The 25,352-nt window shown below is 42.1% G+C and overlaps 1 protein-coding gene across 1 annotated transcript in view; it reads left to right on the top strand.

The window, feature by feature from the left end:
* The window catches only part of LOC136836658 (enoyl-CoA hydratase EchA19-like), a 302,072-nt gene extending 276,975 nt beyond the window's left edge, over positions 1-25,097 (top strand). Inside the window, 2 exon segments of the mRNA XM_067101129.1 lie at positions 3,374-3,534; positions 24,812-25,097. Of these exon segments, the coding sequence (XP_066957230.1) occupies positions 3,374-3,534; positions 24,812-24,910 (260 nt within the window). The 3' untranslated portion in view covers positions 24,911-25,097.
* The last annotated feature ends 255 nt before the right edge of the window (positions 25,098-25,352 follow it).

The following is a 25,352-nucleotide window of genomic DNA, read 5'->3' as shown; positions in this document are numbered from 1 at the left end:
ACGTGCTGGAATTACAGAGTTTTCTCCTTCCTCAGAAGGTCTTCTTTCCTCTAATTTTCAGAATGAGGATAGAGAGGCTGTGTACTAGACTTTCAGGCCACTGCTGCTTGAACCTCACAGAGGAGGAAGCCATGTGTACCTGTAATTGTATGGTGATGGAAGCAGTATTTCTAAGAATGGAAGCCTGCTACTTTCTTTTAATGAGCAATGTTGGTAATATGATCTACAGTAGACATCCAAAGGGGTCTGAGAGCCTGAGATGTGATTAGCAAAGTATACTCTGCTATAATCATCTAATAGCGAGTACCAAACCACTGCACACTCTGCCTTTGTATCACTTTTGTATCCTACCAGTGCATTGGTTAGAACAGTTCATTAGTACGTTGTCTCGAGATGACCAAGAGCTTCAAAAATATACTTCCAAACTTTTCCTGTCCAAGGTTATATCTAGTTCAGACAATTACAGGAAATGATGGATGACAATACAGAGCAAGCTTGTCCACAAGATCACAGGTTTTTTAAACAGTAACATTTATCCTTACATTGGCACAACTTTCATGGCATGCAAGGAAGTTCACAAATTTTTATCTCAGGGATGTAACACATACATTAAGTCATTCAAATGGGTATTGTTGTTTTCTTACATAGGTTCTCTTTGGGCTGTAGAATTACTTTTTCAAATCCTGGTTTTTCTTTCAGGAAAAACCAGGAAAGGCACTGGCTCTGATACTGAGGGTCAATTCCAAAAGGTGGATCCTACCTGTCAGTGAGCCAGTTTGGCTTTCTAGTAGATCAGTCGTTCCCGTCTAAATTAAGATTCAAGCTAAATTAGAAGTAATGGCTGTTGTTAAACAAATATTTTTAAACAATATTCTTATCTTACAAATCCATTACATAAATTGTGAGTTCCTTCCTCCAAGCCCCAGTAAGCTTGCTGCTCATGGATGACACTACACAAAGAATAAGACTTACCTGCAAGAGGACTCAGAGATATACCTATTCATGTGGGGTAATAGCAGCTGACAGCTTTGTTTTTAGGGGACTGTTATGTGTGTACAGTATGAGATAGTTTCTTGCCCACAAAATGCAATAGATTATGAGAAACTGTTTGAAAACATTTTTGGTTTCATATATCTTTTTAATAAAAAATAGTCTGCAGGTTTTTCGCAAATCCATGTTACACAAACTTTTTATATATTTGCACACTACTGTATATGGAATTCCAGTATTAAGTAGATAACGCAGCTCTGATATGGTATGAATTTCCAGTACTTTTCATTTCACTGGCACTTAACTTTACTGCTGTCTGCAGCAAATGGTTTAGGTTCAAATCACTACTAAACTCAGGTTTTTTTTTACCCAGGCGCATTTGCACTCACTCGCAGGGGTGCCCTTTTAGCTCGGGAAAGTTTCCTGCTAGCTGATTGGTTGCAAGTATTTTGTCTGAATAGCATCATTATTTTCAAATACTTACCAAGTAATGTTAATCGAAACTTATTTACTAACCTAAATTACTCCCTCAGATATATGTTTTGTCAATAAATAATGTTAATGAATAAAGAGATTATAAAGTATTGTGATGGTAAGTCTAAATTTAGTAACAACACCCGCCGAAGTCAACGACAGGAGCTTGTTTTCGGATGCATGCTGCATATTTTGTTTACTTTTCACATATTTTAACACCAATTGGGATAAATTACACTAAGCATAAGAAAAACATGTTATTATAAACTTTCTTTGAATACCAGAAACTACGAAAAACATGGAATTAATAAAACTCGCTATTGGTGAAAACTTCCGGGGAGGTAAAAGGAACAGCCTGTGGCTTTAGATAAAATTTAGATAAAATTACCTAGATAGGTAGGCCTAGTTATTCATATGGTATACACATGCCAGCAAATGTTGATGGGCAAGAAAACTTTTCAGATACATATCATCTTTTATAGGCTTTTGTGCTGAAGCCTTTTGTTATATCATTATGATAAATATGATGATAAATATGAAGAGGCTTTTTTTTTCTTTTACATAAAAATAATAATGTACTTCCCTTATTATGGCTTTATTTCTTGCACACATTTCAAACTAGGCTAGTCTATGTGTTTTACACCATTTTTGACAATTGCAATAAATTTTGCTTAACTCTCTAAGGTAAGGAGTAACAGTAAACAGTAGCTGATGCTTGATATAAGTTAGGCTAGGTGTATGTAGGCCTATGATGTAAGTCCGTATAGAAAGGGTTTGCTAATTTTGTCGTAAAGGTATAGATTCTATTAATAGCACTATTTTCGGTTTGAGGATACTGTAGTGCTCCATAAATTGCATAAAAATCACAATTAAACGAATTCATAATTTCACTGAGTTACCCCTCCCTCTCCCTTCCATCCCCGCCTCGGTATTTGACAATAGACGCCTGTAGCCTACTAATCCTTAAAATGTATATGTGTATAGTACATTTTATACTCAGTTACATATTCTTTTACTTCTCAAAATATCCGCAGAAACTCGTGTTGACCTTATATGTGTCCTGAACAGAACGCAAAATAAGAAAATAAAAAGTTTTCTTATCTCACATCGTCTGCTGTAACTTACATGAAAGAGTAAGTTGTTAATTTCTGCGAAATATATTTTTATTAGTGTGCACCTACAAAAAGAAGCATAGAAACTATTTAACTACTGATATAGCCATTAAAGTAATCTCAATAACATAACACTGATTTCAACACTTACATAAATAAGGAAAAAGCTGCCATGACATAAATCAGGAAAATGCTGCAATAACAATCAGCTGGTTTTCCTGCCAGGCTGCCACAGGCTGTTCCTTTTACCTCCCTGGAAGTTTTCGCCAATAGCGAGTTTTATTAATTCCATGTTTTTCGTAGATTCTGGCATTCAAAGAAAGTTTATAATAGCATGTTTTTTCTTATGCTTAGTGTAATTTATCCCAATTGGTATTAAAATATGTGAAAAGTAAACAAATCATGCAGCATGCATCCGAAACAAGCTCCTGTCGTTGACTTCAGTGGGTGTTGTTATTAAATTTAGACTTACCATCACAATACTTTATAATCTCTTTATTCGTTAAGATTATTTATTGACAAAACATATACCTGAGGGAGAAATTTAGGTTAGTAAATAAGTTTCGATTCACATTACTTGGTAATTATTTGAAAACAATGATGCTATTCGGGCAAAATACTTGCAACCAATCAGCTAGCAAGAAACTTTCCCAAGCTAAAAGGGCACCCCTGCGAGTGAGTGCTAATGCGCCTCGGTAAAAAAAAAAAAAAAAACTGAGTTTAGTAGACAACAGATTTAGTGCAAAATTTTTATTTCTTTCTCATTGAGTTTAATTTATATATTCTTATATTTCTAGCCGTTGGCCAGGCTGTAAACTTGGCCCAGTCGCTGACAAAATTCCCACAGGAGTGTTTGAAAGCGGATCGTCGGTCAGTATTGAATGCCGCTTTTTCCTCTGATTCCTCTCAAGAAGCCTTGAAATTTGAACATGAAAACGGAGTCCCCATAATTGCAAAAGTAAGTTTCATTTTTAACATTTTTGTAATCTTTCATTTTCTTGCATTCTTGATAACTTATAAAATAAATTAGCACATCCATCTCAGTGTGATAGTTCCTTATTGAAATCACATGGCCTTCACTCGGAATATTTTGTGTTGAAGATATGTGATGGCTGAGAGGGCTCTTCGGCTAAGGGAAAAGAGAATCCCTAGATCTCTCTCTCTCTCTCTCTCTCTCTCTCTCTCTCTCTCTCTCTCTCTCTCTCATATTTTATAAGTTTTCTTGCATCTTGTTATTCAGCTTCTGTTACTACTACCTCCAAGTACTGACATCAGGTACTGTATGATGCAAGTAGCTCAGACATTTCCACATTCATTAAAATTTACTGACTAAATGAATGGAGGAGGGATTGTGGCTAGGAATGGGTTTACATTCGAAACTAATTGTGAGTGGTGTCAGCCACCCTGAAGACGGTTTGGATCTGCTGACTAATCCCCAGCGCTATTTGAAAAGCCCTGCTCATATTTTGGTGATTCTAACCCCGATCGAGGCCCAAGCACTAATATGGACACCCTTATTGACTCCCACAAAACCAAGTCACTGGGACTTCAGAGTGAAAAATTACTGGTGGTGTAATGAAAATATGCATTTATTGTATTTCATGTGTATCCCATAAACTATGAAACTTGATTTAGTAGCATGGGCTCCTTATGGCCTAGTTCCAAGGATCATGCTTGAAGTTACATCTTACCATAAATACTTGGAAGTTTACATTATATACTTTCTCGAACATAGCTGCTATAAATCAAGCTTTTATTCACTTAAGAAAAACTATATTTTGAGTGCAGAGTTCAAATCAGCAATTATTTCTGTAATGGCCTGGATGAGGAATTTATGAGGAATGTGACTTTATCTCAAAACTAATAGGTATGTACAGTATGTCTTCCTTAACCCTCTCGCGCTTACGGGCTATAAGTGGGGCCTGCTATAGCTCTACCCGGTACGCGACTAACTGTATGTCGTGGAGGGAAAAGTGGGCCTCTCGCGGAAAAGTTTCTTTGTAAAAATCGATACGTCCAAACTATAACTGATATAGGCTTCTGGTTTCTTTTATGATGTCGGCAAATGATGGAATTTTTTCCTAAAGCAATCAGAAAATCTGGGCAAGGCTTAGAAGTAATAAAACAGACGTGATGAACGTGAAATTTTTAAGGAAAATCGTAGATATTTTTTTGAAATAATCATGAAAAATATAATAATTAGGTTTGGGGAGTTTATTTTATATGTGAATTGTGTGGAAATGTTTGAACTTTCACGTGAAAGCAATCATTTTGCTATAAATGTGTTTGCTAATTAGCTGTTACCGATTATAAAAGGCTAATTTTTTGCGGAGTGCAATTTTCAGATTTTTCAACCTACTCGTACTTATGTTGACGTTTCGTATCTTACCTAAGTAAGGAATAAAGATTAAAAAAAATAAAGTTGGCATTAGAAAGCTGAATAAATTCCCTATGAAACGCACAAAAGAAAGATATATGTATCATTAGAATAAAATTGAGCAATTGTCGTTAGAATACGGACAATCTTTTTTTTTTCTAAGAAAATATACGGCAACAATTGTTATTCAGAAACATGGCCGAACTACGGCGTTCAACGCGTACATATATACGCTGACATTTTTCGTAATTACTCGGTAATAAATAATGCTATAAAATAAGTAAAAACTGCGATGGAAGGCTGAATAAATTATATATATATATATATATATATATATATATATATATATATATATATATATATATAAATATATAAATATATATATATATATATATATATATATATATATATATATATATATAAATTGCCTAAAATCAATAGGTGTTCCCAGTAAATAATTGAGGAATTGAAGCTCAAAGACGTAAGTTTTGTTTTTTCCACGTAAAGTCAATTGTTTGCCAAAGGTTTTTATATAGAAACGTTGATATTTTTACATTTTGCCGTTCAGCACGATAAAGTACAAAAATGGCCGTTCGAATGATATATAATACATGCACATTGAAATTATTTACAGATGCACAAACAGGCGTACAAAAAACTATTCACACACTCGTAAACCCTTGGCCAAACTACGCAGCTCGACTGGGTTCTCAAGTGCTCATATTTACGCTTACATTTTTCTCAATTACTCGGTAATGAATGACGCTAAGAAAAAAGTGAAATTACAATGGAAAGCTGAGTAATTTTTTTTATAAATAGCCCACGTAAAAGCATTAAGTGTTCCCAGAAAAAATTGAGCAATTGAAGCTGAAAGACGGAAATGTTGTTGAAAGACAGAAATATATGTAAAAAAAGTAAATTCTTCTCTATTTATCTTATCGAAAAACACTTGAAATATTATTCAAAATACTCAACAATCACTTGCAAACACTCTTATAACAATAACAGAAGCAAAATCACTTCACAAACGCAGATAAATGACGACAAAGCAAAAAACGTGAGACCTCTAAAAAGACTGCAACTCGGTCAAAAGAGGTGAACTGCTTCAGTTGGAGGAGGACTGCAGTGCATGCGCCATACCTATCGGTTTCCTGTTTACGTTTTCTTGTAGGTCCAAGATCTGCCCACGCAATGCCGCAGTCCTCGTTTTCTTCGGATGACTGTTTTTTTTTTTCTTGTGGTGAATCTCCCCCGAAAATAACTCACGGATGACGCGGAAATCGCGTCATCGGAGCACTTGCAGCAAAATTTTACTGACGCGGTTTCGCGTCATCGGATCACCAGAGGGTTAATTCACACAAAAAGGGCTTCAGGTTTTACAGGGTATAATGCTTCATATGAAGAAGGATGGTCGAACTTCATGAAAGCCTCTGAATGTCTCCAAAAGATCAGCAGCAACATAAAATGTTGTGGATAAGAATATTCTAGTCTGGGGAGCTTGCTTTGTTGATGAACTGCAAACCTTCTCCTTATTGAACTATTGAAACATTTACTCCTCATAGATACTTCAGCATCAAAAGAGAGGTGGTATTCAGCAATGACCTTTATGATTTCTCTGAGGAATGAATTTTAGATTTTTGTTCAGTTAAGAAACTAGGTAGTAGCAACAATATCTTAGTAACCTTTTCTCTCAAAACTTTGCCTGACTACATATCTTGGACATTTACCCATCACAGTTGAGAGATTTAAAGGTAGGCTAGCCAGTCCATAAGTGTTATGAATATGGCCAACATGAATTAAAATGATCAAAAGAGCATGTTGGTCAGTGGCCTGCTGATAGGTTTTGTTTTCACTGTAAACGCAGGCATTCCCCTAATTTAGATATTTTGCAGAGGGATAATTTTGAACTAGATGCCCTTCAAATTGCAAAAACACAGTATATAAGGATAGGTAGTGCTAAATGGAAGCTAATAGAAGCCTTGATTCAACATATGCCTGTTGTCAAAAATTTGAAAAACCTTTCATTGCTTCAAATTTACCTCCACAGACTACCCAGAACGTAAAGAAGGAAGATCCCCTATCTCGACCTTCTACATCTCTTGGGTGTGTAAAAATAATCTCCCAGTCCGTCCAAAGAACTGTCTTTAAGCCTGATTCTCGTTCTGCATCTCAGTTTGTCTCTCCTGCTGCAACAGAATACTCTCTAAACATGTTGGGTTCATTACCTGACTTGAGTGAGACAGGGAAAGGAGATGAAGGCCAAATCTTAGTGGAATTTAATTCAGTTGAGTTAAGCCCTGCTATCTTGGAGGATACCATAAATAATATAGTGTAATCCAGCAACTCAAAATCTGTTTCACATGTAGAAAGAAAGCTGAAAATTAAGGGAGGTTTTGTATTTATAAGAAGAAGCAGGCAGGATCTACCTCACTTAAAGATACTAAAGCCCTTAAAGTATCAAATTCCTTTGCTATGCTTGCTGAAGGTCCCACTGTTATAAAACCCCATTTCTCTAGGTAACCAAAATCTAAAACTTCCACGTCCAGGGACTGTAAACCTCCTTCTGCTGCTGTGCAAGGAAATGCTGGAGATAATCTTCCTTCTGTGATGAAGAGGTTAAACCCAGTTTTTATCCAGAGCTACTATGTTTGGCAAAAAGTCCAAAAAGGGCTTTGAATTCAAGTCAGGTATTTTGTGAAGCAACTGCAAGGGTCAGGGAAATAGAGCAAAACAGTTCAAGGTAATGTTTCATGTTCATCATCCAGGAATTGAGTGTTTACATGAGACTGTGGCAGGCAATAATCCTTTCACTCCTGGAATGAGTTATGCCATTTTTCACTCTTCTATTTGTGACCGTGCCCATTGATGTGCTGCCTCTTGTACATAATCTTTTTTCAGCATCGTATCTTTTAGCTCGAGTATTTCTTTGTAAGCTGTGGCTGTTAATGATGATTAATATGATTTTAGAAAAAAGTTGGCCATTTCCTCTTTCTACCTTCCTCCCAGGTGTGGCACCAGTTAAAATGGTATTCAGAACGACAATCCAACTTCTCTCTCCATTTCTACTACTTGGCTATTTCAGTATTCATAATCCTCTGATATGGGAGACTGGTATGATATGTGAGAGATGGAAAATTGCCATTATCATTCCAGTTAAGAAACTTATTAAGGATACCTTTAAATCTGCCAGCTAGAGACTCACTCTAACCAGTAACATCTTTAAACTGATAGAAAAGATGATTAATTTGATATTTGGAATCTGGAGGCTTAATTTCTCCATCGCAGTTAGGTGTGTGATAAAATCAATCTACTCTAAACCATCTGCTTAGATTACCCAACCAAATTCATCAAGGTTCCTCGCTCTGGGGTTTACTTTCTTGAGAAAGCCTCTGACAATACTTGGTGATAAGGCATAATGCAACAACTATACAAAATGGGTATTCACGGTAACATGATTAGATTAATTGATTCTTTATTATTAGACAGACTCATGAGAGTGAGACACATTCTCTCTAGAACTTATATTCAGAATGAGCAAGTTCCACAGGAAGGTATCCCTAGTGTTACATGTTTTCGGATAGCCATTGTAGAGGCAGAATCCTCTTATGTAAAAAACCCTCTCTTTAGTGAAGGCTTGGCAGTCTACTTTCTTTCTTTCTTAAATCTTCAGCTGAAAACCTGTATGGACAGAGTCAACAAACTATGAACCCAAGAGTGCCCCAGAGGGAAACCAGCCTGCATAGAGACAAGTGTCACTGATATATAAAACAGTACCATTTAAATGTGAATCAAGACGCAAAGGCATAAGTGTTCTGGATCGACTATCATACTTTTGAGTTTTAGAAGGGTAAAGCTTCATCCCCCAAGGTCTACACCAATTCACGAGTGCCAGATCTGTATTCATAACTGAACTAGTTATGATGCAACATCAGCCTGTAAATACTTGCAAGTCTGTCGGTGCAATCAGTAAATGGGCTGATGAACAGGATGTGTAATGTTCAATGTCTAATACTGTTACCATACAATTTACCAGGCATACATGTACTGAAGTAGTACCCATTTTAACTTGAAAGTCACTATTTTACCTTATGAAAAGGAAGTGACATTTTTGGCCAGAATAGTGCCGGTTGAAGCAGACAGGTGTTTTTCTTACATAATTTTTCTCAGCATTTCCTCTTCAACCTTCTAACACAGTTGTGGTAGCAGTGCATATTCATTTAGTGTTGCTAACAACACACTCCCATCAGTTCCAGTATTTTTTATTCTTGTTTCCCCCTTGACTTTGGACCACCTTATCATGGTGAGGGGGCTCTTGAACTCCGGGAATTCATTCCTGGGTTTGAATCCAAGGATCCCATATATCTTGTTACTTAGTCTGGATTAAGTCTTGTGGAAATTTTCCCTTTTGGCAAAATTTATTTGACCTGATATATAGGAAAAGGTATCATAGCTAGGACTGGGGTTTAATCTGAAGCTAATAGTGGGAACTGTGGTAGGATCATCAAATACCCGATAATGTTTAAACCTGAGGGATATCAATGTGATTATTCACATTGATATCTCAAGGCAGAACTGTTGTGCAGACCTGAGCCATGGATTTCAGGGGTGTTCTAGTTCTGAGGATAGGACGCCTATCATTCTGTCCGGTTTCCTCATTAATATGATTAGGGTGGGGATGATTGTATTCTTGCAATACTCTCAGTCCAAGCAAGCAGGTTTGGCTTACACTTGAGCCACCCTAATTGTATCGTTGCCATACCTTGTGGGGTAGGGCAGGGAGTGGACATTTGGGAGCCAGCTTATACTGGTGCCATTGGCAGGAGAATAAACTCCATGAAAGGGTGATGAAATCTTTTTAAGATTTTCAGGTTCATTTATTTATTTTTCCCTTTATCACTTTGATCTTTACGAGTAATAGTAAAGAATCAAGTATCCCTGGACACATTGATAACCTTTTGGCACAGATGACCTCTGCACCCTTTTCCAACAATCTCAGTTTGGTCATGGCTAGGAAATTTTCTAGTGTAAATACACGGGAACCTTATGTTCCCTTTTGGCACAGATGACGACCTCTGCACCCTCCTCTGACAAGCTCTGTTTGGACATTGCTAGGAAACCTTCTAGTGTAATTCCACTGGAACCTTATGCCCCAGCATGGAGTGAAGGGAAATTCACCAGAGATGTATGTGAAATGGGACCAGGGGTATTTGAAACCTCTTTTTATGTTAAGTATTTGACCTTTAATCTGGAAGATTCTAATTGTGACATTTTATTGTGTACAGAAACATTGTGAAATGATGTATCCGAGAGCCTAAGATATTACCTGAAGGTCAGGGAAAATTGACAGTAGAATCAGCCTCACCAAAAGAAACTGAAAAATTAAAAGTATTATTGCATCTTGGAGGAGTTAAAGTAGACTGCTCAGTCCATGGTTTTTGGGATCACTCCAAGGGAATGATATTTGCATCCCAGTTGATGATGTATTCTGAAGAGAAACTTGTAGAAGAATTAAAAGATAAAGGTATGATTAGAACAGAAAGAACGAAGAAGATGATTTGTGGAGCTTTAGTTTCACTTCCGCATTTAATTATTGCATTCAATTCTACTCTCTTACATAATGTAATAAAAGCAGCATGGTTATGTTTTAAGGTTTAACAATATATCCCAAGACCTTCATAAAATTGTGGTGCTCATCATGGAAAAAGAAATACAGACATTAGGAGTAACTGAATGCATAACATTTACAGAGGCAAAACCGAAAGTATTAAGCCAGTATGTTAGAACAGTTCTGGTGCTAAGAAGAACGACTTTGTCCTGATTCGGATCTCCAGTTTCATAAGTCCCGAGTTGTCTCGACCCTTAGGAACGAACCTTACTTGGTTCTGCCTTTCTCTTGCAGAGATTTGTCACAGATACCTCGGTAATCAAGGTTCGTACCAGGTCACTGCCTTGCTCTTTGGACAGTGGCCAAGACCTTGGGGTCTTAGTCATCTTGACTCGACCTCGAGTTCAAGCCAGCCATCCCTCAACTCCCAAGAAGTCCCAGGCTTCGATAGAAGATTGTGGAACATAGCCTCTCCTACCCTTCTTGGAAAGTGCGCATAACTGCGTCTCTTTCCACCCTCTTTCCCATAAGGGAGGAGGGAAGAAGGGAAGAAAGAAGTATCGAACAGGAAGAAGTTCTCCTACTGCAGATTCCTGGATGAAATGATACTTATCAAGTCTCTGGAGCTGGCAGCGACATTGCTGAGACCTGGGAATGGTTTCCTTCAGGAGAAGTATCTGTTTCCCTTAGGTCTCGGCAATTCTTTTCATTCCGCTTCCTCTCCCGTGCTTCCGATTCAGGAAATGCCAGCCCGGCTAGAGATAATTGTCTTGGTATCCTGTCATCTTGCAGAAGCTTCCCTATGGCGGAGAATGGAAGTCTGCTTTCATTCCTCCGTCCTTCTTTCCTCTTCAAAGTATGAGGAAGGAGTTAAGCTAATGCTTGATTGAAGGAACCTTCGAATATGCTTGCATATTCCCCTCACATCCTGTGTCTACTTACGGATTCGCCGATTGAGGAATAGGCACAGACCTGTAAGACTTTGTCTTGAAAGTATGTGACTGAGACAGTTAGTACCTTCTCATCACCATCCTGGGCTCAAGGCAGCCTTCTGGCCTTCTGAGATTTCAGGATGAGTTTTGCGACACTCAGTGGTTTGTTGAACAACAAACCACAGTAGTGGCATTTGCCGACAAACAAGAGGGAATCGTTTTTTCCTTCCATACCATCTGTCGACATTTGCAGGTACTTGAGTGTTCTGTAGCGCACTCGACATCTCAATTAGCCAGATGCATCCCCAGTGGGGATGTATTGGCAGGCGAGTTTGGCCTTGGGTTTGAGTGATTGGGATGGAACGTGCTGGTCACTCGAAGATTCACGAAGAGATCGCTCGACTGAGAAATCCCTACCTTCTTTCTGTTGCCTCACTGCACAAGTCGGTAGTTTTTTTCTCGCTCCTTCATACCAGACCCAGGGACCATTACGGCAAGGCATGCTGTCTTTCTGGGAAACTTGATATCTACTTTTTTCCCCTCTGTATTTGTCTGTTTCACTAGGGGTTCTCAAGCATTGCTCACCCTGAGTTACAGACAAATGCCGTAAGACTTCGCCTCTCGCCTGACCTGATAGCCGAGGCATCAAGAAGAGTTCTGCTTGACCCAACCTCCTGTAGCAACTACACAAGAAGCGGTTCTTTGGGCAGTACATCCCGGTGTGTTTGTGACTGGGAGACCTTCCAGCTTCCCTTGCAAGCATAGGCTTTCTCACCGAGTGGCAGCGGCTTTAGATGGATATCTCTTGAAGTCCTCTGCAACACTCCCAGGGACTGGAGCTGTCTTCGCTGGTGGGTGTCGTTGCGGAACTCCTACTCGGGTCAGAGTCACTCTTCAAGTCTGGACTTCCTCGTCATCTCTGCCGAGGGTTGCTTCTTTCCCTTTCATTTGTGAAGAACGTAGGCCCTTGTGACCGAGTCTTCTATCTAAAGCAGCCTTCTCCTCAGTCAAGATTTAGCTACGGATGAGAATCTTCTTCGGTCTTGCTGTCCCAGGGAACTGTTCCCTGAGTGGCATGTGACTCTCGTTTAGGGTTCCTGTCCCATGCTGCACGTGCCCTTATGAGAGTCGTTGGACAGAAATGTGCCCTTGAAGGACCATCTCTCATCTTGCCCTGGCCTTGGTGTAGAAGATGGAAGAGTAAGTGAAGGGAATCAATACCTCGACTCCTCAGATGTCGTAGGTGGACTCCGAATCCTTCGGCATCTGTTGTCGGGTTCGAGTTGTCCTTGTCCCACTCCTTCTTAGACTTTGTATCGATGATCCAGATCATTCATTACTTTGTCCTTTTGGCAGCTGTCGTACTTTCCGAAAAGGCTCGACACTCCTAACCTGGATGTCGTTGACATTTTCGCTAGTAGCCAATCATATTGAAAGGTGAGATCCCATAAGGTCTGCAATTTGTGAGAGCCTATTGAAGAAAAGCTGAGACCCTGTAAGGTCTGCAATGTGTGTGACCCTATCGTAGGGAAAGCTGATGTCCATTAAGGTCTGCAAGGTGTGAGAGCCTATCGTAGGGAAAGCTGAGGTCCCATAAAGTCTGCAATGTGTGAGAACATGTCGTAGGGAGCTGAGGTTCTATAAGGTCTGCAATGTGTGAGAGCCCATCGTAGGGAAAGCAGAGATCTTGTAAAGTCTGCAGTGTGTGAGAGCCTATCATAGGGAAAGCTGAGATCCTATAAGGTCTGTAATGTGTGAGAACCTATTGTAGAAAAAGTTGGGATCCCATAAGGTCTGCAATGTATGAGAGCCTATTGTAAGGAAAGCTGATCTCCCATAAGGTCTGTAATGTGCCAGAACCTATTAAGGGAAAGGTGAGATCCCATAAGGTCTGTAGAGTGTGACAGTGTATTGTAGGGAAAGCTGTAAGGTCTGAAATGTGTAAGAGCCTATCATAGGTGTAGAGAATATAGGGAAATTAGATAGAAAAAGAGAGAGAGAGAGAGAGAGAGAGAGAGAGAGAGAGAGAGAGAGAGAGAGAGAGAGAGAGAGAGAAATATAGAAAAGAGAAAAAGTAAAGAGAGAGAGGGAGAGAGACATAAGAATAAAAAGAGAGGCAGAGAGCACAGTGATAACGCCTAAAAGTTGTTGTTATTATCATGGATTCAAATACGCTGATCGAGGCAGGATTTTTGCATGAACTCAAAAACAACGAGCAAGTATATCGCGTTAAAGCCATAGAAACGATCATAAAAGTGGGAAGTAGTGGCCTCGCGATTAAGTTAACCAAATCATGAGTCAGCACAGCCAAAAAACTTACAGCAGCCAGCTCTATAACCCCGCCTTCATCAGGAGGCGTTATCATGGAAGTTCCAGGAAATTGGGGGCTGGACAAAGTGATGTACTTCAACACCCTCCAGTCAAACATGCTAGGGAGGGGTCTTTCACAAACCCTCCTAAGATCACCTCCAATCAAGTCCTCTAAGGAGAGATTTGAATCACACCCACCACAGTCCTTCCAATCAACTATTTGAAGGGGAGGCCTTGCTGATAAATCCTTCCAATAGGACTAGAAGGAGGTGGAGATTGCAGATAACAAGAAATCGAGGGGTTCCACAGGCTGGAGAGCGACAGGAGTGAGGCAGATTAAGACTGTGTCCTTTAATGGAGAGTACGTCTCCCCTCGCTTCCGTGTTCCCCTTATAGACTGAGTCAAGTTAATTACTCCAGAGTGATTTTGTTTTATACCACTGTAACCTGTTAATTTTGTACTGATCTTTTTAATACTAAGTACTAATTAAGGAGAAAAAATTACCGATCTCGTCTCTATACACCTTCCTGAGAGATATCAATACTTAAAATAATTAATCTTGAAGAAATAGCACATCCCAGCGCTAGTGATGCATTAAGGACACACGTAGAGGAAATCAAGGTAAGAAGTGAGAGACTAAAAACATACAACAGAGAGTATAGAGGGATGAATGGATTTTTATTTAGCATTTCCCAGTGTTTTGTGTGAGAGAGAGAGAGAGAGAGAGAGAGAGAGAGAGAGAGAGAGAGAGAGAGTGTAATTGTCGTTAGTGAGTGTTTCGGTTGTTGGAAGAGGGATAAGTGTCGTTAGTTGGAGTTTGTTTATGGCGCTGTCTGTCTGTGAGAATGTGAAGGAGGGTTCGTTTTGTTGTTGAGAGTCTTTAGTCAGAACTAGTGCCGGTCAGTGGTTTTCGTGTTGGACAGTTTTCGTATGCTTTTCCGGGAGTTGTTGGTTTTTCTTGTTGGTGTGCTGTTTTATTGTGTGTGTTCTGTTTCCTTTTTTTTTGTATTTCCTTGTTGTGTTTGTGGTTGTTTGCGGTTGTGGTTGTTCCGGCGGCCTTAATCCATCTCCCAGCAACCGAGGATCAGGGTGAGTGTTGTGTGTTGTTTTTTTGTTTTGAATTCCGCCACAAGAGAAAGATCCTAACATAGGGAGAGGTGAGATCCCATAAGGTCTGCAATGTATGAGAGCATGTCGTAGGGAAAGACGAGATCCCATTAGGTCTGCAATGTGTAAGAGCCCATTGTAGGGAAAGCTGATATCCCGTAAGGTCTGCAATGTGTGAGAGCCTATTGTAGTGAAACCTGACATCTCATAAGGTCGGCAATGTATGAGAGCTTATCATAGGGAAAACTGAGGTCCTTTAAAATATTCAGTGTGTGAAAGCCTATTGAAGGGAAAGCTGATATCTTGTATGGTCTTCAATATGTGAGAGCCTATTGAAGGGAAAGCTGATATCCTGTTAGGTCTTCAATGTGTGACAGCCCATCATAGGGAAAGCTGATATCCCGTAAGGTCTTCAGTGTATGAGAGTCTATTGAAGGGAAAGCTGATATCTCGTAAGGTCTGCAATGTGTGAGAGCCTATTGAAGGGAAAGCTGGCATCCCGTAAGGTCTTTAATGTATGAGAGCCTATTGAAGGGAAAGCTAATATCCCGTAAGGACTGCAATGTGTGAGAGCCTCTTGAAGGGAAAGCTGATATCCCGTAAGGTCTTCAATGTATGAGAGCCTACTGAAGGGAAAGCTGATATCCCGTAAGGTCTGCAATGTATGAGTGCCTGTTGAAGGGAAAGCTGGCATCCCATAATGTCTTCAATGTATGAGAGCCTATTGAAGGGAAAACTGATATCGCTTAATGTCTGCAATGTTTGAGAGCCCATTGAAGGGAAAGCTGGTATCCCGTAAGGTCTTCAATGTGTGAGAGCGCATTGTATGGAAAGCTGAGATCCCATAAGGCTTGCAGAGTGTGAGAACCTATTGTAGGGTAAGCTGATATCCCGTAAGGCCTGCAGCGCGTAAGAGCCTATCGTACGCAAAGCTGAAATCCTATAATGTCTGCAATGTGTGAGAGACTGTCGTAGGTAAAACTGAGATCCTATAAGGTGTGCAATGTGTAAGAGCCTTTTGGAGGGAAAGCTGATATCCTGTAAGGCCTGAAATGTGTGAGAACCTATTGGAGCGAAATCTGATATCCTATAAGGTCTGCAATGTGTGAGAGCTTATCTTAGGGAAAACTGAGATCTCGTAAGGTCTGCAATGTTTGAGAGCCTATTGGAGGGAAAGCTGATATCCCGTAAGGTCTGAAATGTTTGAGAGCCAATTGTAGTGAAATATTAGATCCCGTAAGGTCTGCAATGTGTCAGTGTCTGTTGTAGGGAAAGATGAAATCCCATAAGGTTTACAATGTTTGATTCCCTATCGTTGGGAAAGCTGAGATCACATAAGGTCTGCAGTGTCTGAGAGCCTATCATAGGGAAAGCTGAGGTCCTCTAAGGTCTGCAAGGTGTGAGAGCCTATTGAGGGAAAGTTGATATCCCCTTAGGTCTTCAGTGTGTGAGAGCCTATTAAAGGGAAAGCTGATACCCCATAAGGTCTTCAGTGTGTGAGAGCCTATTGAAGGGAAAGCTAAGATCCCACAAGGTCTGCAATGTGTGAGAGCCTATTGAAGGGAAAGCTGATATCCCATAAGATCTTCAATGTGTGAGAGCCTATTGAAGGGAAAGCTGGTATCCCGTAAGGTCTGCAATGTGTGAGAGCCTATTTAAGGGAATGGTGATATCCCATAAGGTCTTCAATGTGTGAGAGCCTATTGAAGGGAAAGCTGATATCCCGTAAGGTCTTCAATGTGTGAGAGCCTATTGAAGGGAAAGCTGATACCCCATAAGGTCTTCAATGTGTGAGAGCCTATTGAAGGGAAAGCTATACATCTGCTGGCAGGGGGCGAACTTCCCAACCCTGTCACGGAGCCTCTGTGGTGATAAGTCGTCCCGCTCTTCTGTGATGAGTTCTCCCGGAACTACAAGGGTCACCCTGAAGATCTTTTCTGCTGCGGATGGATCGCCATTGGCTCTGAGGGCAGTCCTCAACCTGAGGAGGACCCAGGGCAGCTGGTATTTCCAACTGTCGGAGGTGCAACGAGCCATGAGGGACGACTTCAGGGACCTGTGGAACCTTTCCACCATTCCATTGGCTGTGGGGTTGTAGGCGGTGGTGGTGTGGTGAGTGGTCCCCGGCAGGCGTGCCAGGGTGGTCCATAGCTCCGACACTGTCCGTGGTTATATGGTCTGGGACACCAAAACGGCTGATCCAGCTGGAGAGGAGGGCCTCTGTGCATGCACTGGAGGTGGCTTCTTCCATGGGCTTAGCTTCGGGCCACCTGGTGGAGCAGTCGACGGCTGGTAGAAGGTATCTTGCTCCTCCTGATGGGGATAGAGGACGCACGACGTCGACGTGGATGTGCCTGAAACGTCTCCCCGGCTGGGGAAAACTGCCCACCCCGGATTCAGTGTGCTGCCCTACTTTGCTGGCCTGGCACTGAATGCACTACCTTGCCCAGGCCGTCGCGTCCTTCCGTATGCTGTGCCAGATGAACTTCTCCGCCAGCAGCCTGGCCATCGTCCTTCCGGAGGGGTTGGGCAGTCCATGGATGATGTTGAAGACCAGCTGACGACGGGAGGTGGGCAGTAGTGGGCGGGGGTGGCCAGTGCTTATGTCGCTCAGCAGTGTTGGCCCTCCAGGGCCAAGGGGGACATCCTTCCACTTCAACGACGTGATGGCAGTGCGGTAGGCTGGAGTCTCTGGGTCGGCGGCTTGTTCGCGGGCGAGGTGCTCTTAGTCGATCCCGATCTGCACTGCATCGATTTCAATCCTCGAGAGGGATTCGGCTACTGGTTCTTCTTGCCGGGGAGGTACTTGATGGTGCAGATGAACTCTGCAATGGCCGCGAGGTGCTGCTGCTCCCTGGAGGACCATGCATCCCCCAACTTTGTGAAGGTGTGGACCAGCGGCTGGTGGTCCATCCAAACTGTGAAGGGCGTACCCTCCAGGAGGAACTTGAAGTGGCGTACCGCCTGGTACACTACGAAGAGTTCCCTGTTGAAGGTGCTGTAGCGGGACTCAGTGGGGCTGAGCTTCCTGCTGAAGAAGGCAATGGGCTGAGGGACTCCGTTGACAACCTGTTCCAGGACAGCCCCACTGGCGACGTTGCTGGCGTCTGTTGTCAGCTGGAGGGAGGCCTAAGTCCTGGTGGGCCAAAGCTGTTGCCTTGGCGAGGGTGGCCTTCGTCAGGAAGAAGGCCCTTTGCTGGTCAGGGGGGCCATGGTGTGTGCGATCCCCGGGATGAACTTCCTGTAGTAGTTGACCATCCCAAGGAATTCTTGCACGGCCTTGACGGAGGTAAGGGTGGGGAACCTGAAAATGGCCTCGACTTTCGATGCAACTGGGCAGACGCCCTCCGGGGATATCTCGTGGCCCAAGAATTCCACCTTATCGATGCCAAAGGTGCACTCATCGAACCTGACGATGAGGCCATTCTCCTGCAGGCACTGCAGGACCTTCCGGATGTGCCGAAGGTGTTCCTTGTGGGACCTGGAAAAAATTAGGATATCACTGACATAGTAGACACAGAAGTTCAGGTCCCCCCAGGATGCTGTCCATCAGTCTCTGAAAGGTCACCCCTGCGTTCCTCAGGCCGAAGGTGGAGAAGGTGAAGACATAGGACCCGAAGGGCGTGATGATGGCAGTTTTGGGGATGTCTTCTGGAGCTACTGGTACCTGGAAATATGATTTTAAGAGGTCTAGTTTTGAGAACATTTTGGCCCCGTGGAAGGAGGCCGTCAGATCTTTCATGTTTGGTAGAGGGTAGTGGTCGGGTTCTGTAGCGAGGTTGAGCCACCTGTAGTCACCGCAGGGTTTCCAGGAGCTGTACATTTTCTGCACCATGTGAAGGGGGAGGCCCATGGGTTGGGGGCCTTCCTGCATATGCCCATACGCTCCATCTCGGCAAAGGCCTTCTTTGCCTCATGAAGGCACTGTGGGGGAAGCCTCCGGAACTTTGCATGCATCGGGAGGCCCCATGTCTTGATGTGATGATGTATCCCGTGTTTGGTAGGAGCCCGGGCACCTGACGAAGCTCGGGTTTGAGTACCTCCGGGAATTCCTTCAGGAGGGAGGCATACTGGTGGGGAGCGACGGAACAGATTGTGGGCACCCTGGGGCCCAGGGACAGGGGCAGGGACTGGCAGTACTCGGTGTCCAGCAGGCACTTGCAGCCGACTTCAACTTCCAGTCCAAAGTGGGCGGGGAAGTATGCACCCAGGCGTGGGGTTCTAACGTCCGCAACGATGAAGTTCCACGTGTATCTCTGGCCCAGGATGGAGACCGACAGGAGCCTGGTGCCGTAGGAGAGGATGGGGGACCCGTTGGTGGCTGTCAGGGAGGCAGCCGGGTCTGGTAGGCGCCTGTGGTTCTCTCTGGAAGGCAGGAACACTGACCGCATGGCCCCTGCTGGAGATAGTGTTGCGGACGTGGAAGCCTAGTGGTGCGGGGCTCCTGGGTGTTTTGGATGCTGCTGCCATGGCGGCCTGTGAAGGTGGCCGCTGCCTCCCCTGTTTTTTGGATGGGCAAAAAGGCAGGGGGCTTCACAATTCCGGGCAGCTTTACCAAACCTCTGGTGGTAGTAGCAAAGCCCCGGCCTTTCCTTCTTCTGGTGGTGGGGTGGCCGCCTCCTGTCGACGACTTTGATGTACTCTGTGGTGGGGTCCTCCAGCTGGAGGCAGTTGATGGGGTGTGCAGGCGTGGACGCCTGCTTCGCTGCCATCGTGGAGTCCATCAGGTGCTGCGCCACTTTTATCAGGTCCTCAACCGGCAGGGTGTATGGCTCCGTGGTCTGCCCACGGACCTCTGGGAGCAGCTGCCGCAGGAGGATCTCCCTCAACAGGCTAATCTCCTTGTGCCTGCCGCTGCTGTCAGTCTCGGGGAGGAGGAGGAGGTCCTGGAGGGCATGCCACATTTCCAAGAGGTTTGTGTCCTGCCGGTGCTTGATGGCGAGGTCGAGGGCACAGGCGGCCCTCTCAGAGACCGGCAGGGAGCAGGTCTCGACGAGTGGCCTTTAATTCCTGGAAGGTGGCAGGGCTCATCGTTGACGTCACCCATGGGGCAACCTTCTTGTATATCTCCTCCAGTAGGGCGTTGATGGCGATGTCCACCTTCAACACTTCGTCGGTCAGGCCTGCTACCCTGAATTGCCCCTCGACCCTGTAGAGCCAGGACACTGGGTTCTGATGGGTGAATGGCAGCAGCTTTATGCTGAGGGCCCCTCGGTTGGTCTGTCAAGAGGGGCATCACGCGGTGAGTGGGCACCGGCGTGGAGGAGGGTGCAAGAGGGGGTTGCGCGAGGGAGACATCTGCCTCCGAGAAGTTCGCGGTAATTTGCATGTGGTTGGGAATGTCTGCATCCATGCTCATCCCGCACTCTCACTTGGAGTGTGAGGGAACACTCACATCAATAGACACTTGGGAGCATGCTGTGTGCATCCGCTAATGACGCCGGTGATTTGCTGAAGAGGGTCGGTAACGCCCGAACGCTTTGGGTTGGTTCATTGGGCCAAGACTAAGTCGCCGTTTGGGTCCATTAATGGCTCCAGGAACCACTCCAGGGGTCACCACTGTGAGAGGTGCTAAAAAAAGAGCAGGAAGACAAGTACTGCTAGTTTATTATTGAAGCGACCCGCTTATAAAGCGGCGTGCAGATGTCTGCATGTGATATACAAAATTTTACATGAGACCTGAGGTCAAGCTATTTCTCTGCAAAACAGGACTGGTACATACAGAAAACATCATGATTAACAATAACTGGTTGGACATAAAAATACTCTGTCACACATACATGGTACAAGGGCAAATGAATAGATAATAAGTAAACAATTCACAATAATGATAATAAGGTTGTGACCGTTCAATCTTAGGTTGCATGTGAAGGCAGCGTAGAAAACGGGATGTCTACCATAGAGAACCTGTTGAGCTGGGACTTTACAAATATCCTTCTTCTACATAATACGCATTTCCACTTTAAGTAAATTTAAAAAGAATACATAAAACTATACCACAACTTGCGGAAAAGTACAATCTCTCTTGTCGAAGTTTCGACAGTACCTGACAAAACTTGGTACGTTTCACCCCAGGATTTTTAATACCACAATAATGTTTATGAAGTAAAGCTGTAACTTCATCAAAGGTTTTACTTACGGGCATAGCTGGCGGTACTAAATCCTTCAGTACTTGATACTGTTTTGGCTTCAATCCAGAAATCAAAAAATTAACTTTCTTGTCATCTGGTACTGACTTCATGGTGAAATAGCACTGGAGCCGTTCCAAGTAGCTAATCCACTCTTCCTTAAAAGTTGGTATAGGCAGTGCAGATGCCATCCTTGCACAGATTTGTGCATTAAACTCATCGCCACGAAATTTACTGTAGTGTATCAGGGGGCAACTCCATTTAGTAAGCACAAAAGTAAAAGTAAAAAGAGGGATTAACGCAAACCCATGTTGCAACTTGAGTTCCTTTTTACTGAACTTGGCATTAATTTCAAGACGTCCTGCTAGGTGGCGCTGAAGTTGTGAGGCGCGATTTTCAAATGAGTATTAAAGTACAACTCAATATACTACAGTTGTAGATTAACTATAAGACATTATTTAAAAGTTTGTGTATTAGAATAAGATTTATGGTAAGTTTGATTAGGTAAAGTTGTATATATGATTGTGCTTTTGTTGCGTAAAGTCAGTTTGCAAGCTTAGCCTACAGGCGAGCTCGCTTGTGTATGTTTAGATGTTAGCGTAAACTACGCACTTGCTGTGCACCCCTTCTCTCTCTCTCTCTCTCTCTCTCTCTCTCTCTCTCTCTCTCTCTCTCTCTCTCTCTCTCTCTCTCTCTCTCTCTCTCTCTCTCTCTCTTTCTCTTTCTGTACAGCATTTTTATTAAAACTTATTTAATAAAGTAGAGCATTGTACTTAATACAATAGAGTATAAGTACACGCTATTCATATGTACACATATGAATTGCGTTAAAATAAACTACACACTTAACGCATTCGCTTGCCTGTCTCAAGGTGAGCAAATGCGTAGTAAGTGCTTTGCTGTGCGTATTTTCAATTAATTTGTCTGTTGTGTGATGGCATCAGTGAGTGTGTGCGCCTGTTGTGTCGATGTTTGGATGTAGGTTCTCTGCAGTGCACACAGCATAATTTTTTATTTAAGATATTAGGAATTTGATAATAAAATTGTGATAAATATGTAATTTTTATTGTAAATGAATGGCAAATTGACAGCACTGGATATACATAGCATTGTGATTAGATATCTCTCATGTAGCGGGTAAATTCAAATAACCAGCAACCCTTTGGTAGTAATAATAGTAAGTAATATTAATAATGATGAACTTTGGGTAAATAACAATAATATTGCAGCATTATGGAGTTTGGCTGGGTACAAGTACTGTATGTATTTGTTGTCTACAGCACCTTGGTAAACATTAGCCTACCAGATGTCTCAGTTTCACAAACAAGATACAGGTAATACATTTCGAACCACTTTTGGGAAAAACAGAGGGTCTTATATGCCAGCAGATACGGTACGTTATCTGTCTGAGCCTCTGTATTTATCTCAGTTGACACTTGGCTACAGGCTTTGGAATTGAATAGTTGACGAAAAGGCATTGTTATATACCATGACTTTATGAGTGCAGTATATTTTCTTGAGAGCTTTCAGCATTTTTTACCCCTTCATCCAAGAAGCTGGGTTCCTCGTGTGGGGATTCATGGTGCAGTCATGAAGTAGCTGGCAGGGAAGCAAAAGAAGTCACGAAAATAATTATTTATTTTGGAAATTGTTCCTCACTCTTACATGGAAACACTAATTAGGTGATACATTTCAAGGGAGGTGGCTGTCTCCCCCCCCCCCTGCCACCCAGCTAGTAATAAGAAAGATGCAGCGTTACGGATATTATTGGCCTCTGGCCAACAAGTTTTTTCAGCCAAAATGTTGAAGTCACTTTACGCATGTTGAAGATCAGGTATACCCACTTCACTAACAAGTACATTTAAGATGGTAGCAGTATGCCAGTTGTGCTTACTGTGACGCATTACTGTACTGTTGGTTGAACTCATTCTGGTGTACTGCTCTCAATTCATGGGCAGCAGCATAAAGTATATGGCACTGAATGGCCCCTCTGGCCACACTGCAGGGTCTCATGGCCCAAATTTCATACATTCACAAAATAACATTCACTGCACTGCCTCATTCAAATGGATTTAAAGTGATTTCACTAAGAAGCTAAAGCCTTTGCTGGCATATTGCCTTCTTCAGTTAAAAACAACCCGGAAATACTGGAACTTAATCTCGAGTTCAAGTCCAAATGTCCTTTCCATATGTATTTGATTTATTGTGTATAAATGATGTGTATATTTACTTTTCATTGAATTGTCTTGATAAATAGGAAAAGTTATAATGGCCAGGAATTTAGCTCATATTTGAAGGTAATAGTGAAGCCTGTGATTGGAGTGTCATCTATCTGATGTTTGAACCTAAGATGTAATAATGGAAAAATATCAGATTAATGTCTTAAAGATAGAACTCTTTTAAGAATGAATTGACGATTGCAGCCATTGGATGTCCTTTGAAGAGGGCCCAAGGCAAGCTGTCTGGTTTGGCTGCCAACATGATGTAAGCGATCATTTTATCCTTGTGGTCTTAGATCCAACATATGGATATGCTTTAGGCTTACATTGTACCTCATTGTGTTGGTACTCTCCCTTTGGGGTAGGTGGATAGAGCTTCCTAAAAAACTATTGTAGGTAGTACCTTTTTAAGGATTTCAAGCAGTTTTATTATTTCTTGTACAAAACTCTGCCACTAGTACTGTTACTTTTTTTTGGCAACAGGCTTAGTCTTGCAACAGGTTCTTTTCAGTCTCTTTTTGTTGTACTCTGCTTTTCATCTAGTCCAGGTTGTCATCTGTGCCATTTTTGTATGTTTTTGAGGCCTTTTCACTGGTGTATGTCCTACTACTCCATATCTCCTGCTGCTCTCCTCCCCTTATGAAATGCCCACACCACCACAGTCATTTGAGACCTTGATTCGTATTCCTGTTTCTGGAAGCCACATCGTTCTTGATAGTTTTCTCATTTTCAGGAGCATATAGGGGAGACCATATTACAGTTAAAGATGTAATAGGAAAACCTGAAAAAAAATGGCAAAACTTGCAGCAAGTGCAACAATTCTAGATCTAGGCAGCAATGACATGATATTTTTTAAGCTTATCTATACAGGTACAACTAAGGGTACTACAGAGTGTAAATGAATTTTTAGTTGAGGCTGGCTATCTGGAGGAAAGTGTGAAGTAGTTGAGCTAGCCATTATAGAGGTTTAGTTGAATGACAGGATTTAGATCGAAAATCCTGCAAGGGTTTGAGCTATGCTTCTCAAAACATTATGTATATGCTGAAGAAACTCTTGGAAGAGATTAGAAATTAAATAATTGTAGATTAGAGAGAATGGTGTAAAAGGTAGTAATATGATTAACTGCTGTTAAACTTGGCAATAGCCAATGAGAAGCATTCCCAGAACCCATCCTTGCTGTTTGGCACAAATTGGAAGTGTGTTCCCTGGCTCCAGCCCCTTTTCAAAACTCATAACTTGACTCCTGCAGCTGCTTAAAATTAAATTACTTTTGGCTGACATGTAAAGACAAGGTACAACCCTGCAGAGAAAATTCAGGTAACTGAACAATGCCTTGTGATTATCATGTTGTTAATAGCTCTACACCCCTCCTTGACGGTCCTTACATAACACACTAGAACGATCTTGTGGATCCCTGTACTTTGGTAATAAATTAGGCAATTCAGAGTAAGCTAACAATAATGCTCAGCAGCATCAGAAGTCACATATTGTATTTTTTTTTTTTTAGATAACAGTTGAAATTCTTAACTTGTGAAATTGTTTGTGCTTCTCTCAGGAGTCAGTCACTGGTGCTCAGAAGTTTGTTTCTGGAGTTGGAAGACATGGAAAGTTCCATATAGATGCTGACTTTGATGCTACAAAATCAAAGTTATGAGCCTTGTGATAAATGTAAGTACTTTTTTGAGCTTTTATATAGCACCAGTGTAATAGGGAATGAAGTGCTTTAGAATGATTGTACACAATAAATACTGTGTTACAAAAGTTTGAAAATCAAAATTTACTAGCTGTATAGCATCATTGTATGAAATGTGAAAGCTATTTTGAATAAAAATGGAAAATAATTGGGTGTTTTCTTTGCCCAAAAAGCACATCACACATTTGTTCTTACAAGAACACAAATCATTATCTTTTATGTGGCTAGACCTTTGGCAAAAGCTGTTGTGGTGGTAAGCTTGGTAACAAGATAGTTAACTGGTGGCAGGTAAGCGAGAGTTTGGGAACCACCATAGAGGGTCAGTAATAACTGTATACTTCTATGCTACTACTTGTTTGGTGAGCTGTCACCAGGGTGGTGCTGCAGAGTCTTGTAGCCATCT

This window comes from Macrobrachium rosenbergii, chromosome 56 (genome assembly GCF_040412425.1).
Source record: "Macrobrachium rosenbergii isolate ZJJX-2024 chromosome 56, ASM4041242v1, whole genome shotgun sequence".
Classification (NCBI taxonomy): Eukaryota; Metazoa; Arthropoda; class Malacostraca; order Decapoda; family Palaemonidae; genus Macrobrachium; species Macrobrachium rosenbergii.
This window is presented reverse-complemented; position numbering and strand designations above follow the sequence as displayed.